Source organism: Mirounga angustirostris, unplaced genomic scaffold (genome assembly GCF_029215605.1).
Source record: "Mirounga angustirostris isolate CCGP_5_RB_7025 unplaced genomic scaffold, mMirAng1.0.hap1 SCAF_4, whole genome shotgun sequence".
In the NCBI taxonomy this organism is placed as follows: Eukaryota; Metazoa; Chordata; class Mammalia; order Carnivora; family Phocidae; genus Mirounga; species Mirounga angustirostris.
This window is the reverse complement of record NW_026991712.1, coordinates 128,442,106-128,457,008: the sequence shown is the minus strand read 5'-3', so window position 1 is coordinate 128,457,008 and position 14,903 is coordinate 128,442,106. Positions and strand designations below refer to the sequence as shown.

Below are 14,903 nucleotides of genomic sequence, written 5' to 3'. Positions count from 1 at the left end.
CTTAGACATTTGTATGTCTTCTTCAGAGAAGTGTCTTTTCATCTCTTCTGCCCACTTTTTGACTTGATTATTTGTTTTTTGGGTGTTGATTTTGAGAAGTTCTTTATAGATCTTGGATACCAGCCCTTTATCTATAGTGTCATTTGCAAATATCTTCTCCTATTCTGTGAGTTGCCTCTTTGTTTTGTTGACTGTTTCCTTTGCTGTGCAGAAGCTTTTTATCTTGATGAAGTCCCAAAAGTTCATTTTTGCTTTTGTTTCACTAGCTTTTGGAGATGTATCTTGAAAGAAGTTGCTGTGGCCGATGTCAAAGAGGTTACTGCCTATGTTCTCCTCTAGGATTTTGATGGATTCCTGTCTCACATTGAGGTCTTTCATCCACTTTGAGTTTATCTTTGTGAATGGTGTTAGAGAATGGTCGAGTTTCATTCTTCTGCATGTGGCTGTCCAATTTTCCCAGCACCATTTATTGAAGAGACTGTCTTTTTTCCATTGCATGATTTTTCCTGCTTTGTCAAAGATTACTTGACCATAGAGTTGAGGGTCCATACTTGGGTTCTCTATTCTGTTCCATTGGTCTATATGTCTGTTTTTGTGCCAGTACCATGCTGTCTTGGTGATCATGGCTTTGTAATATAGCTTGAAATCGGGCAACATGATGCCCCCAGCTTTGTTTTTCTTTTTCAACATTTCCTTGGTGATTCGGGGTCTTTTCTGATTCCATACAAATTTTAGGATTGTTTGTTCCAGCCCTTTGAAAAATGTCATTGGAATTTTGGTCGGGATGGCACTGAAGGTATAGATTGCTCTGGGTAGCATAGACATTTTAACAATGTTTATTCTTCCCATCCATGAGCATGGAATATTTTTCCATCTTTTTGTGTCTTCTTCAATTTCTTTCATGAGTGTTTTGTAGTTCCTAGAGTATAGATCTTTTACCACAAAGGGGCACTTTAAATGTAGTTCTTCATCATTATTTTTATATATTCAATTCATATAGGTTTAACATTCTAATACAAATCAGAATTTGGTGAGTAGAAGAGCTATACTGTAGGTTAAAAGACTACATTTGGTATGAAAAAAGCATGATTTAGTAAGTAATCTATGGTGTACTTAACATAAATGTAAATAACATGTACATGGGTACATAAAAAACAATGTACAAAGATATTTTTGTTTCATCATGGGAATGATGGATTTGTACAGTGGAAAATTTCCTAGACTGGGAAGAGGAAGATATTAATTCACTCATTTATTCCTGCAACAAATATTTATTGATCACCTACTCTGAGCCTGTTCTAGGCACTGGAAACATAATAGTGAATAAAACAGATAAAAACCCTTGCCCTTAATCTGTTTACTTTCTAGTAGAGGCGAAATGGATAACAACAAGTAAGTAAAATTATTTGTTACAAGATGGTAAAAAATGCAATGGAGAAAAATAAGGCTAGAAAGGAGGTTAGAGGCTACAAAGTAGCTGAGTAGTATTCCAGTTTTACATGGGTAATCAAGGAAGGCCTCCCTAAAAAGGTAACATTTGAGGAAAGACGTGAAGACTATTGATTAAGCCTTAGTCATTTGGAGAAAGAATACTCTAGGCAGAGAGAACAGCAAAGTCTAATGCTCTGAGACAGGAGCACTCCTGGATCCTTTAAAGACAAGAGATGGGTAATATAACCTGAGGGTAGTGAGTAGAGAAAGAGTAACAGCACATGTAGTCAAAGTTGGACAGACAGTGAAGGATCCTGTAAAGCCACTGTTAAGACTTTGCTTTTAAACTCAGTAACTTGGGAAGCCATGGGGGCAAGGGCTGAACAAAGGAGAAACATAAATGTGACATATTTAATGGGATCACACTTGCTGCTGGGTAGAAAAGTGACTGTAAGGGGTAGAAATTAGGGCAAGGATAAAATCAGAGAGACCAGTCAGGAAGTCATTGAACTAATCTAGGAGAGAGATGATGGTTCTTTGGAAAAAGGAAGAGAAGGTGAAAAGTAGTTAGTCCAGGTATATTTTGAATGGAGACCAGAGGAATTAGCTGAAGATTCACACATGAGTACAAGAGAAAAAGAGGAATGAAGGATGATTCCATGCTATTTGTAGCTGACCTTAACTGAAAGAGGGAAGACTGCTGGGTTTGGAGAATAATTTTAAGGATGAAGTCAAGAGGTTAGGAATTGAGTTTTGGAGATGTTAAATTTGAGATGCCAACTAAACATCCATGTAAACACATTGCATAGTTGGTTGCATATAAAGATGAGGAGTTCAGGGAGCAGACTTATCTGGAGGGCATATATAAATTAGGGAAGGCAGCATGTAGATGATGTTAAAACCATAAGACTAGATGAGATCACCAAAAGAGTAAATGTAGATTTTGAAAAGGACTAAGCTTGGTATGGGAGGGAGCTCCAACATTTACAAGATGTTGGAAAGATGAAGAAAAACCAGCAAAGGAGAGTATCAAGGAGTAGCCAGAGAGTTGGGAGGAAACCTAAAAGAATGTTGTGCCCTAGAAGCCAAGTAAAGAAGGTGTTTTGAGGAGGAGGGCTTGAATAAACAATGCTGTTAGATCAAATAAATGTGGAAATGAGAATTGGCCATTGGTTTAATAATATGGAGGTCCATGGTATCATTTGGAGAAAATTGGAGTAGGAGTAAAAGCCTGAATGAGAAGAGAGGATTTAGACACACTGAATACAGACTATTATTCTGAGGACTTTTACAAAAAAGAGGTACAGAGATATGAAGAAGTACCTGGAGGGTGGGGTGTGTTGGATCAAGGAGAGAATTTTTTGAGATAGAGGAAATAACAGCATGTTTGTATACTGATGGGGATTATTTAGTAGAGAAGGAAAAATGGTAATAAAAAAAAAAAAAACCCAGAAAATTCCTGGAATGATGTGCTTGAGTGTGTGAGAGAGAGATAATGCACAAATGGATGGGCTGACCTTAGGAGCACAGGCAGTTCATCCACATTATGATAAGGAAAGGCTGAAGAAGTATATGAACATAAATGATGACAGGTAGGCAAGAGGATATTACTGTAGGAGCTTTTAAAAGTTGTCTTCTAAACACTTATATTTCTCAGTGAAATAAGAAGCAAAATCAGAGGCTGACAAAGAGACTGGGACGGAGTTCTTAGAGGCTTAAGAGGAAAAGATGTGGAATTGTTTTCTAGAAATGGTTTTCTAGCTAGGCTAGTGAATAGACAAGGGGTTTGTAGCGTGGTTGTGGGACAGCACTAAGGGCCCACTGAGATTAGTGGTTCTGAATCGGAAGAACTATTATGTAGGTTTTCTCCAACAACTCACAGCTGCCTGAGTTCAAGCATGGAATAGGCAGAAAGTTGCACTTAGCTAGGGATGAAGTTTTGCAGGAAGTACAACTACGTGGGATGGGGCAAAGGAATTGGGGGTTTCTATAAGGGAGTGAATTTAAAGAGGGGTCATGAAATCTAAGTCAGAGAGGGAAATGAAAACATGATGGAACTGAGGGATACTGTGAAGGGGTTAACATTAGGGGTTTGTAGGTCCCGGTGAGATAGAATGATTGTAATTGGAATGTTAGAGGGATTGAGATGGGCAGACATTGGGATGTTTGAAATTGAGATTACGAGGGGTGGTAATTACTGGTATGACAAGGTCAAGGATTTGATCTTGGGAGTGGGTGACTGGGGTAGAAAACAAAGTCTTGTGGTAGAGGTAGTCACAGAACTAAGATGCCAATATCTCAAGTTGGCTTTAGTCTCAGCAGAAAATAAGATATCAAAAGTCTTTGAGAGAGATGAGGAAGAGAGCAAACAAGCAGATTTACAAACTAGATCAGAGAAGATCTTTGGGTGTGGTTTACTAGTACATGGAACAAAGAGGAAGCAAATAAGTTAGAAGGCCTATTACATTTTTGAGGCAGTTGTGCTGCCAAAGAATTCATGACCTAATCTGAAAAGGCCTTTGACTGTTAAAATAATCTTTGAGGTGCTAAATTTGCACAACAGGAAGGGAGCTTCAAAGTTCTATGGCCCTCAAAAGAGCATATATCTCCAATGCTCAGCAATGATGTGGTCTGAGGCTAGCAGACAGGAAATAACCTCCCAGGTGGTTAAAGGACCATAGGCTGAAATGGGGAATACAATCCAGGTCGAATAAGAATGTTTTCCAGCGCCATGCACAGGAAACCCCTGTGCATTTATCACTCCTCCCTTTCTGAACTGGAGTTTGTATTCTAATAGTCCCAGCCTCATACCCCATTGTGCATTCAATGTAAAGACCTGATAAAGAGAGGATGTATCACCCAGAGATCCTTGGACTTTGGGTTAAAAATAGTACTATGGGGGATCCTGGGTTGTCTCCCTTGGGAAGAAGGGTATTCTGGAGGGCAGAGGGATAGACTATAGAAGACCCAACTAACTGCCCATTGAAGTCTGTGCCTTATCCCACAATGGCACTGCTTTAGTCTTTCCTTCTTGCATCTAGGTGTGAACATATAAAAATAATATGCATGTTGTAGGAGTAGAAATGTAATGTGTGAACACTTCTAAACCAAGGCTTATAAGAGAAGAGATGCTTATTTATCTTCTGTCTCCTTCTGGCAAGTGGATGCAGATGACAAGAAGGACTTAAGACAGAGCCACCAGATGAAAGGATTCTGGAGAAGAGTTGCCCACTGACCAAAACCACCAGCCTTATACTGTCACAGGACAGGAAATAAACTTTATTATGTTAAGTCACTGAAAAACTCGAGTTTATTAGTTATAGTAGCTAGCTTTGCTCTTCCTAATATGGATCTTGAGAAAAATACCACTTCTCAGGGTTGCAGTTTGTTCATTTTAGAAAAATAGGTGGTTCAACAAAATCACTGAGAATCTTTAGTAATACCATAATGATTAATCCTGCTTCATTTTGATTGTATATGAACAAACATGAGCTCATGCTTATGTCTTCCCATCTTCTATAAATTCATCATTAACCATACACACACAGAATTCAAATGGAATTGCTGATTCTTTTATCCAAGAATGTTCAAAATTGCAATGCATTTTTTGCCTTACCTGTGTGGTAGGGCACTGTAGGTTTACCACCACAGAGGGACTGGTACAGCTGAACAAGTTAAAGTAAAACAAAATGGTCTTGTTCCTGTTAAGAAAACAACATAAAATAATCTTTTTAGTGACTGTGGAAATAGGCCATATCATTTCAGACCCTGTACACTTTTAATATAATGACCTTTAAAATTTGGCTTCATTTTCCCTAGACAGCTACAATATAGTCCCCAACTCCTCTTTAAGTTGCCTAACATTCAAAGCTCCTTTTTGTAATAGTAAAAAACTGAAATAAATTGTTCATCAACAGTGGATTGGTTAAAGAATTTTAGTCCACAAAGAAGACTATATTGCCACTGAAAATAATGTTGAAGAAAATGTTTAATGGATGAATTCACAATACATTAATTTTAGGAAGCACGTTACTAAAGAGTATTAAAATATAATTAGATTTTAACTTTTCAAAAACAGGTAAAGCATATGCAGAAACAATATATATGAATGGTGGGATATGTTTAATTTTTGTACCTTTATGGATTTTCTAAAATAAATTTATTACTTTGGTAAACTAAAAAAAGATAAGTAAATTGAGTGATATCTTCTGTTTGAAATTGTGGCCAGTAGCATAGTAACAAGGCAGGTTGATACTATCACTAGCATTGAGTGAAGTATTACTCTGCCATTTAGCAGTCAATGATTCTCTTTTGAATCTCAATTTCATCTGTGCAATGGGGATAATACCAGCCCCACTGACTTCACAGTGGTGTTGGGAGGACATAAGAGAATATGTAGTGAACTCAAGACATGTGGCTGTCCAACTTTAATATGTATCTCTAAAATTTGGGACTGTTTGTTGAAAATTGTGATTCCTGACTCCTTCTCTACCCTTACGAGCCCAAATTTCAGGATATGGGGCCCAGGAATTCACATTTTATCCCTATTCTCCCCAGATTTATCTATTTACTTTTATATAAATTCCACTAGCCAACATATAGTATATCATTAGTTTCAGATGTAGAGTTCAATAATTCATCAGTTGTGTGTAACACCCAGTGCTCATCACATCACCTAGTTACCCCATGCCCCCACCTACCTCCCCTCCAGCAACCCTGTTTGTTTCCTATAGTTAAGAGTCTCTCATGGTTTGTCTCTCTATCTGATTACTTCCCATTCAGTTTTCCCTCCCTTCTCCTATGATTCTCTATGCAGTTTATATTCCACATATGAATGAAACCATATCATTGTATTTCTGACTTATTTCACTTAGCATAATACCCTCCAGTTCCATCCATGTCGATGTAAATGCTAAGTATTCATCCTTTCTGATGGCTGAGTAATGCTCCATTGTGTATATACACCACATCTTCTTTATCCATCTGTGGATATCTCAGCTCTTTCCATAGTTAGGCTATTGTGGACACTGCTGCTATAAACATTGAGGTGCAGGTGCCCCTTCAGATCATTTGTATCTTTGGGGTAAATAACTAGTAGTTCAACTGCTGGGTCATAGGGTAGGTCTATTTTCAACCTTTTGAGGAACCTCCATACTGTTTTCCAGAGTGGCACCAGCTTGCATTTCCACCAACAGTGTAGGAGGGTTCCCCTTTCTCCACATCCTCACCAACATCTGTTGTTTACTGTCTTGTTAATTCTAGCCATTCTGACTGGTGTGAGGTGGTATCTCATTGTGCTTTTGTGTTTCCCTGATGCCAAGTGATGTTGAGCATTTTTTCATGTCTGTTGACCATCTGTATGTCTTCTTTGGAGAAATGTCTGTTCGTGTCTTCTGCCCATTTCTTGATAGATTATTTGTTCTTTGGGTGTTGAGTTTGGTAAGTTCTTTATAGATCTTGGATATTAGCCCTTTATCTGATGTTATTTGTAAATATCTATATTAATTAATATTAATGTAGTGTATCACATTGATTGATTTGCGGATGTTGAACCACACTTGCAACCCAGGAATAAATCCCATTGGTCATGGTGAATAATCCTTTTAATGTACTGCTGGATCCTATGGGCTAGTATCTTGGTGAGAATTTTGGCATCCATGTTTATCAGGGATATTGGTCTGTAATTCTCCTTTTTGATGGGGTCTTTGTCTGGTTTTGGGATTAAGGTAATGCTGGCTTCATAGAAAGAGTTTGGAAGTTTTCCTTCCATGTATATTTTTTGAAACAGCTTCAGAAGAATAGGAATTAATTCTTCTTTAAATATTTGGTAGAATTCCCCTGGAAAGCCATCTAACCCTGGACTCTTGTTTGTTGGGAGATTTTTGATTATGGCTTCAATTTCCTTGCTGGTTATGGGTCTGCTCAGGCTTTCTATTTCTTCCTGTTTCAGTTTTGGTAGTTTATAAGTTTCCAGGAATGTATCCATTTCTTCCAGATCGCCTAATTTGTTGCCATATAGTTGCTCATAACATGTTCTTATGACTGTATTTCCTTGGTGTTCTCTCCTCTTTTATTCATGGTTTTATTAATTTGGGTCTTTTTTTCTTTTTGATCAGTCTGGCTAGGGGTTTACTGATCTTATTAATTCTTTCAAAAAACCAGTTTCTAGTTTTGTTGATCTGTTCTGTTTTTTCATTTCTATTTAGTTGATATCTGCTCTAACCCTTATGATTTCTGGTCTCCTGCTTGGTTTAGGCTCTATTTGCTGTTCTTTCTCCATGTCCTTTAAGTGTAAGGTTAGTTTGTGTATTTAAGACTTTTCTAGTTTCTTGAGAAAGGCTTGTATTGCTATGTACTTCCCTCTTAGGACTGCCTTTGCTGTATCCCAAGGGTTTTGAACAGTGTGTTTTAATTTTCATTTGTTCCCATGAATTTTTTAAAATTTCTCTTTAATTTCCTGGTTCAATTCATTGTTTAGTAGGATGCTTTTTAGCTTCCATGTATTTGAGTTCCTTCCAAATTCCCTCTTGTGATTGAATTCAAGTTTCAAAGCACTGTGGTCTGAAAATATGAAGGGAATAATCCCAATCTTTTGGTACCAGTTGAGTCCTGACTTGTGACCCAGGATGTGATCTATTCTGGAGAATGTTCCATGTGCACTCAAGAGTATTCTGCTGTTTTAGGATGGAATGCTCTGTATACATCTGTGAAGCCCATCTGGTCCAGTGTGTCATCCAAAGCCCTTGTTTCCTTGTTGATCTTCTGCTTAGATGATCTATCCATGCTGTGAGTGGGGTGTTAAAATCCTCTACTATTTTTGTATTATTATCAATGTGTTTAATTTTGTTATTAATTGGTTTATATAATTGGCTGCTCCTAAGTTGGCACATAAATATTTATAATTGTTAGATCTACTTTTTGGATAGACCCTTTAAGTATGATATAGTGTCCCTCTTCATCCTTTACTACAGTCTTTGGTTTAAAATCTAATTTGTCTAATATGAGGATTGCTACCCCAGCTTTCTTTTGATGTCTATAAGCATAATAAATGGTTCTCCAGAGCGCCTGGGTGGCTCAGTTGTTTAAGCGACTGCCTTTGGCTCAGGTCATGATCCTGGAGTCCCGGGATCGAGTCCTGCATTGGGCTCCCTGCTCGGCGGGGAGTCTGCTTCTCCCTCTGACTCTCCCCTTCTCATGCTTTCCCTCTATCACTATCTCTCTCAATAAATAAATAAAAATCTTTAAAAAAAATAAAAAAATAAAAAAATAAATGGTTCTCCACCCCTTCACTTTCAGTCTGGAGGTGTCTTTGGGTCTAAAATGAGCCTCTTGTGGACAGCATATCAAAGGGTCTTGCTTTTTTATCCAATCTGATACCCTGTGTCTTTTGATTAGAGCATTTAGCCCATTTACATTCAGAGTAACTACTGAAAGATATGAATTCAGTGCCATTGTATTACCTGTAAAATCACTGTTTCTGTTTATTGTCTCTGTTCCTTTACTGGTCTATGTTACTTGTGAGCTCTCTTTGCTTACAAGATCCTCTTTAATATTTCTTGCAGGGCTGGTTTAATGTTCACAAGTTCTCTTAGTTTCTGTTTGCCCTAGAAGTTCTTTATCTCTCCTTTCATTCTGAATGATAGCCTTGCTGGATAAAGTATTCTTGGTCCCATGTTTTTCTCATTTAGCACCCTGAACATATCATGCCAGCCCTTTCTGGCCTGCCTGGTCTCGGTGGGTAGGTCTGCTGCCAGTCTAATGTTTCTACCTGTATAAGGTTAAGGACCTCTTGTCTCAAGCTGCTTTCAGGATTTTCTCTTTATCTCTGAAATTTGCAAGCTTCACTATTATATGTCGGGGTGTTGATCGATATTTAATGATTTTGAGAGGGGTTCTCTGTGCCTCCTGGACTTGATGCCTATTTCCTTCCCCAGATTAGGGATATTCTCAGCTATAATTTGCTCAAATATACCTTCTACCCCTATCTTTCTTCTCCCTCTGGAACCCCAATAATTCTAATCTTGTTTTCCTTTATACTATCACTGATCTCTCGAATCCTCCCCTCATGGTCCAATAATTGTTTCTCTCTCTTTTGCTCAGTTTCTTTATTCTCCATAATTTTATCTTCTGTATCACTTATTCTCTCTTCTGCCTCATTTATCCTAGCAGTAAGAGCCTCTATTATTGATTGTATCTCAGCAATAACCTTTTTTTATTTCAACCTGATTAGGTCTTAGTTCTTTTATTTCTCCAGAAAGGGAATCTCTTGTGTCTTCTATGCTTTTTTCAAGCCCAGCTAGTATCGTTATACTAACTATTCTTAATTCTAGCTCTGAAATTTTACCAATATCCATATTTATTAAGTCTATCATTGTGATTACTGGCTCTTGTTCTTTTTTTTCTGGGAATTTGTCCTTCTGGTCATTTTGTCCAGAGAAGAATAGACGAACAAGAGAACAAAAAAAGAAAAAAAAAATCAACCATGACCCCAGCAAAATATACACTAGGCAAATCAGAAGAGATCAGAAACCAAAAAAGAAAAAAAAAGGGGGGGGGGGATAGAATATAACCAAACAGGTAGACAGAACAGGGTGATACATTTCGTCCTGGATGTATTTTTGTCTGTTTGTTAGAAAACACTTGATCCCAAAATTGTAAAGAAAGAAAAACTTATATACAAAAATAAAATTGAATACAGTGAAAGGAAGCCAAAAATGAAGAATAGAGCTATAAAATGTAAAAATTAAAATTAAAAAAAGACTTAGAGTTGATAACAGAAGCTAGTTGAAAAGGGAAAAAAAAAGAAAATTTAAAATTGAAAGACTAAAGAATCATGAGAAAAAACCCTCAAATTCTATATACTATTTTCCCCTAGTGCAGGAGTTTTTCAGTTCTATGTGATCCATAAACTTGGTATTCACCTGATGTTCCTCCTGATCTTCTACGGGAGGAGCCTGCTGTGCTGATTCTCAGGTGTCTTTGCCTGGGCAGACTTGCACCACCCCTTGCCAGCTCAGTCTAAGCTGCTTCGGGTTACTCTAAGGGGATTTTGTTCCCTGAAGGCTTTTCATGCCACTTTAGAGGATGAAAAAAATAAAATAAAAACGGCGGCACCCTGATCTCCAGTCCCAGAGCTGAATGATTGCGACCCCCACCTCTTCAGTGCACCCTTAGGGAAAAGCAGGCAATCACTTTCCTGTGCGCCAAATTCCACAGACTCATGCAGTGCACATCTTCCGGGGTGGGGCGGGGTGGGGGGTGGGAGTCTCACCACGGCCCTGCTGCTTTCTGGGGAGCTGTTGCTCGATCCTGTGTGCACCGCACAGCTCCTCCCATGGGAAGGAGCAGGGTTTCACAGCAGTTTTGCTGCTTGCTGGGCCCCTGCTTCAAGAGCAGTCATCTGATCATGCTGCAGTTTGAGCTTTATGGCAACACCTAGCTGAGAGCCTATTCTGAGGCTTGCTAATTGTAGCTGGCTTCCCTGCTCCAATGCTTGGGAACTCTGCTGCATGGAGGCACCCCCATTCTCCCCTGTTCGGGGATCCGGAGACCATACTGTCCCACCTAGCTTTCTGCCCCACTTCACCACCTGAACACCTTTCAGGCAGAGATGTCACTCACCCGAGAAGACTTCTAAAAGTTCCACTTTTATGCTCTGCTGCTATATCACTTTCCAGTTGCCGGTTTATGGAGGCTCCCTCCCCCGAAGTTCATCTTCCAATATAATGCCTCAGATTCACTTCTCTGCACCTCCACACTTCTCCTTGCAGAAAGTGGCCAATTTTCTATTTGTAGAATTGCAGCCATTCTTTTCTTAGATTGCAGGTTCAGTTTGTAGGTGTTCAGAATGATTTGATAGATATCTAGCTGAATTCAAGGGACCAGATGAAACAAGGGCCCCTATTCTTTCACCATTTTCCATCCACTTCATCCCCAGTAGATTTAGATACAGGTGGGTTATAAACCATACCTTGAGAGAACACAGCCCTAAACATTCAAGCATTTGTTAAGTCCCCAATTAATTAATGTGACTACATACATAGAAGAATGTATAGTAGACTGTTAACTCAGAATTGCCAAGTAGGAATCAAATGTAAAAATAAAGAAAGCCCTCCACAAAAAAAAAAAAAAAAATTCTGGCTAGATTCTTGCATCATTTCTACCCTCTTCCTGCCCTGGAATGGGTGATTTTTTTTTTCCCCAACTCCAAATTGCAGAGGGCTCTGAGATAATCTCTCATACAGACTGAGGGTACCTGTAGGAAGGGCAGACCAGCATTTCATTTTCAAATGTACATCTCTTCTGTGGCAGACTTATTCATCAACCCTCTGTGCCCATTTTAGAAGTGAGAAATGAAACCCAAAATGACCACAGAGGGTTAGAAAAGCCAATGGCATAGAAAGAGGACAGCCCTGAAGCAGCGTCTTATGGGAGGATGAAGAATCAAGTAAATGGGCTTGCACTTCCCTGGTGATAACTCATCTGACACCAAGAGACTGGTAGTGAGTCACCAGGGATGGAGCTGAAGGGGTTTGGAGGGTGGCAAGCCAAAGCTGATCTCTCAAATCAAAGGACTATTTAGTAAGGACTTCCCCCAGAGAATCTTCTCTTGTACACCATGAGAGAGCCAGCTTTTGGATGCTTACCCCAAAGAGGGTATTGATGTCTAGTTAATCATGTCTCAGCTGCAGTAGTAATAAGCACATGGGACTAGGGCAATGGCCAGACACTCCTCCTCCTTCCATCCCTCACAACACAAAGAAACAGCCAGAACCAAAAGAGAGGGAAGAGAAGGGAAAGGACGGACCAGGCCCTCTCTTCCTCTCTCAGTTCCCTTGCAGAGTTCAAACTTGAGCTGGGGGATTGGAAGAAATGAGATTCAAATTTTAAATTGGACTACACTAAACTCTATAACAACAGAAAGGGTTTGGAAAAATACAGAATCTATCTGAGATGTTCAAGTGAGAAGAAGACAGACTTGCATGAACTCTGTTAAAGTCAATGATATGGGAAAAATAAACCCATTTCATGTTTGTAATCCTATCAAGTTCAGATGGCTCAAGAATATGGTCATCGACTTATACACAGTATGCACAGAGCTACTTCATGATTCCCAAGAGCCAGCTTTGCTCTTTCACCAAACAGCCCTATCATCTACACAGTCTTGTGGTACACGTGATTCGAATTTGTACCTATGCAAATGAATATATTATTGCATGTCATGAATCGTTGGAGTTCCTTGGGAGTAGTGTGAATGGTAAATCATTAAGTGTCAAGAGTCCCCCACAGGTAAAATTGATTTATAAACTGCAAATGATACATAAACTCAAGTTATTCACCTGATTATGCTATTGTCAAGGGTAAGGTTTATACCTTCTTCACCTTTATATCCCACTTTTCCAACACTTATCCTAGTACTTGGCCCATTCTAGATTTTTATTAAATGTTGCAGAATGAATGAGAACAATTCCAGAGTAAGTTGTTGTTGTTGTTGTTTAATCTTAGAATCCTCCTTAGTTTCCCAGTACAAATCTAAGGTCATTCAATTCCAGTCTGTCTGATATCCTTAAACTTCAGTGAACCTCATGGGGTGCCCCGGTGGCTCAGTCGGTTAAGTGTCCAACTCTTGATTTCAGCTTAGTGTCATGATCTCGGGGTTCTGGAATAGAACCCCACACTGGGTTCTGTGCTCTCCCTCTGCCCTTCCCCCCACACACGTACTCTTTCTCTAAAATAAATAAATCTTAAAAAACAAAAACAAACTTCAGTGAACCTCAAATCCCTCAGGTACAGCATTGGTGGTGATGGCTGCAACTGAGCAATCCCGTGGGAGTGACTGAGGGAGTAACTATTTAACTTAAACTGCATTTCCATCAAGAAACAACAAAGTAAAATCAACTGCAAACTACTAGTTCAAAATGATGTACCATGCACTTAAGCCTTCTCTCCTCTTTCCTGAGCCTCAAGGAAATAAAAGAATGGAAGTACAAAAAGGAATAAACCTTACCACACCAGCTGAGGGTGGGAAAGACAGGATCTGTTCACAATTGTATGAGAGTTCAACAATTTCTGGAAAATGGAAAGCATATGAGAGTATGTTGAGTGATGAAGACACCAGAGAGGGGTAGGGAAAGGGTGAGATACAACCTGCCTATTGGAAATCATGAAATGCTGGATTCAGAGTTGAAAGTGAAAAATGTGGTTGAACACAAGATTAACTGAAGGTTTATGTACAGAGCTACAGTACAAACCAGCACCTCTCTGTTTTTTCCCATACCCCGGCACTTGGAATTTCAGCATCCAAGAAAAACATGCAAAACTGAGGCCTCCTTTGTGGAATGAACCTTCTGGGGTTAGCAAAGACTTTTATGGAATTTGGTGCCCCAGCCTACAAGCCTTCATATTTTGCAAACGTATGCCTGACAACCAGCTTCCCATCAGTTTATGCTGTCGTGAAATCTGACAGCAAACATAGCCTCATCACCTTATACAGGGCAGAGGTCTCAGGAAAACTGACCTACTAACATAGCTGTGGGACAAATTCATACAAGCGACTTCTTTCTTTAATAATAATTGGTAATCAAGTAGAACCAGGAATGTAAGGAAGAATCAGAATATGAAAGAGAAAGACTAAAGTAAACAAAAACTGATGCTGGATGAAATTCAATAATTTAGGGCATAGGATGGACCTTTAAAGAAAATCCAATATTTTCAAAATAATCCAAGCAGACTGCCCATAAAATAAAAATACTATAACATTACAAAGAAATAGAGGATAAGAGGGCTCTTAAAGATGAAAAATATGAGGAAGATGGAACAGTAGGAGGACCCTAAGCTCACCTCATCCCATGGATACAACTAGATAACACCCACATCAATATAAATAACCCAGAAAATGACCCAAAGACTGGCAGAACAGATTCTCCACAGCTAAACATAGAGAAGAGGCCACCTTGAAAAGGGTAGGAAGGGCAGACACACAGACAGGAGTTAAACAGACCCACAGGACTGTCCCCAGGAGGAACAATGCAAGTACAGAGAGGGAAAAGAAACCACCCTCACACCAGGCACCCCAGGCATGGGGAACCTGCATGGGGAAGATAAACCCCCATAACATTTGGCTTTGAAAACCAGAGGGACTGAATTTTGTGAGTTTTTACAATCACTGGGGCTTAGTACCTAGAACTTTAAAAGTCAGCAGGCTGGACTCTGGAAGAGCTGGGAGAGCCTAGAGGAGGAGGAAACGGAGTCTCCACCCTTAAAAAGAGCACAACAAACTGCCCCACTAAGATACAGCATAGAAGCAGCAGTTTGAAAAACACCTGGGGTATGAAGGATGGAGATCTGTTTACTAATCTGAGAGTGAAGGCTGGAAGGGCAGGGATTTGGGGGAGATTTCTCCAGGAACAAAAGAGCTGACAGGTGTCATTCCACCCCCCTGCCCCCCAGCTTAGAACCAGGGATACCTGTGG

The 14,903-nt window shown here is 39.4% G+C and overlaps 1 protein-coding gene across 2 annotated transcripts in view; it reads right to left on the bottom strand.

The window, feature by feature from the left end:
• The window catches only part of SLC44A5 (solute carrier family 44 member 5), a 142,909-nt gene that overhangs the window by 60,578 nt on the left and 67,428 nt on the right, over positions 1-14,903 (bottom strand). For both annotated transcript variants that reach the window (XM_045897397.1, XM_045897398.1), the window contains exon 4: positions 5,048-5,132. In XM_045897397.1, the coding sequence (XP_045753353.1) occupies positions 5,048-5,132 (85 nt within the window). The remainder of the gene's footprint in view (positions 1-5,047; positions 5,133-14,903) is intronic.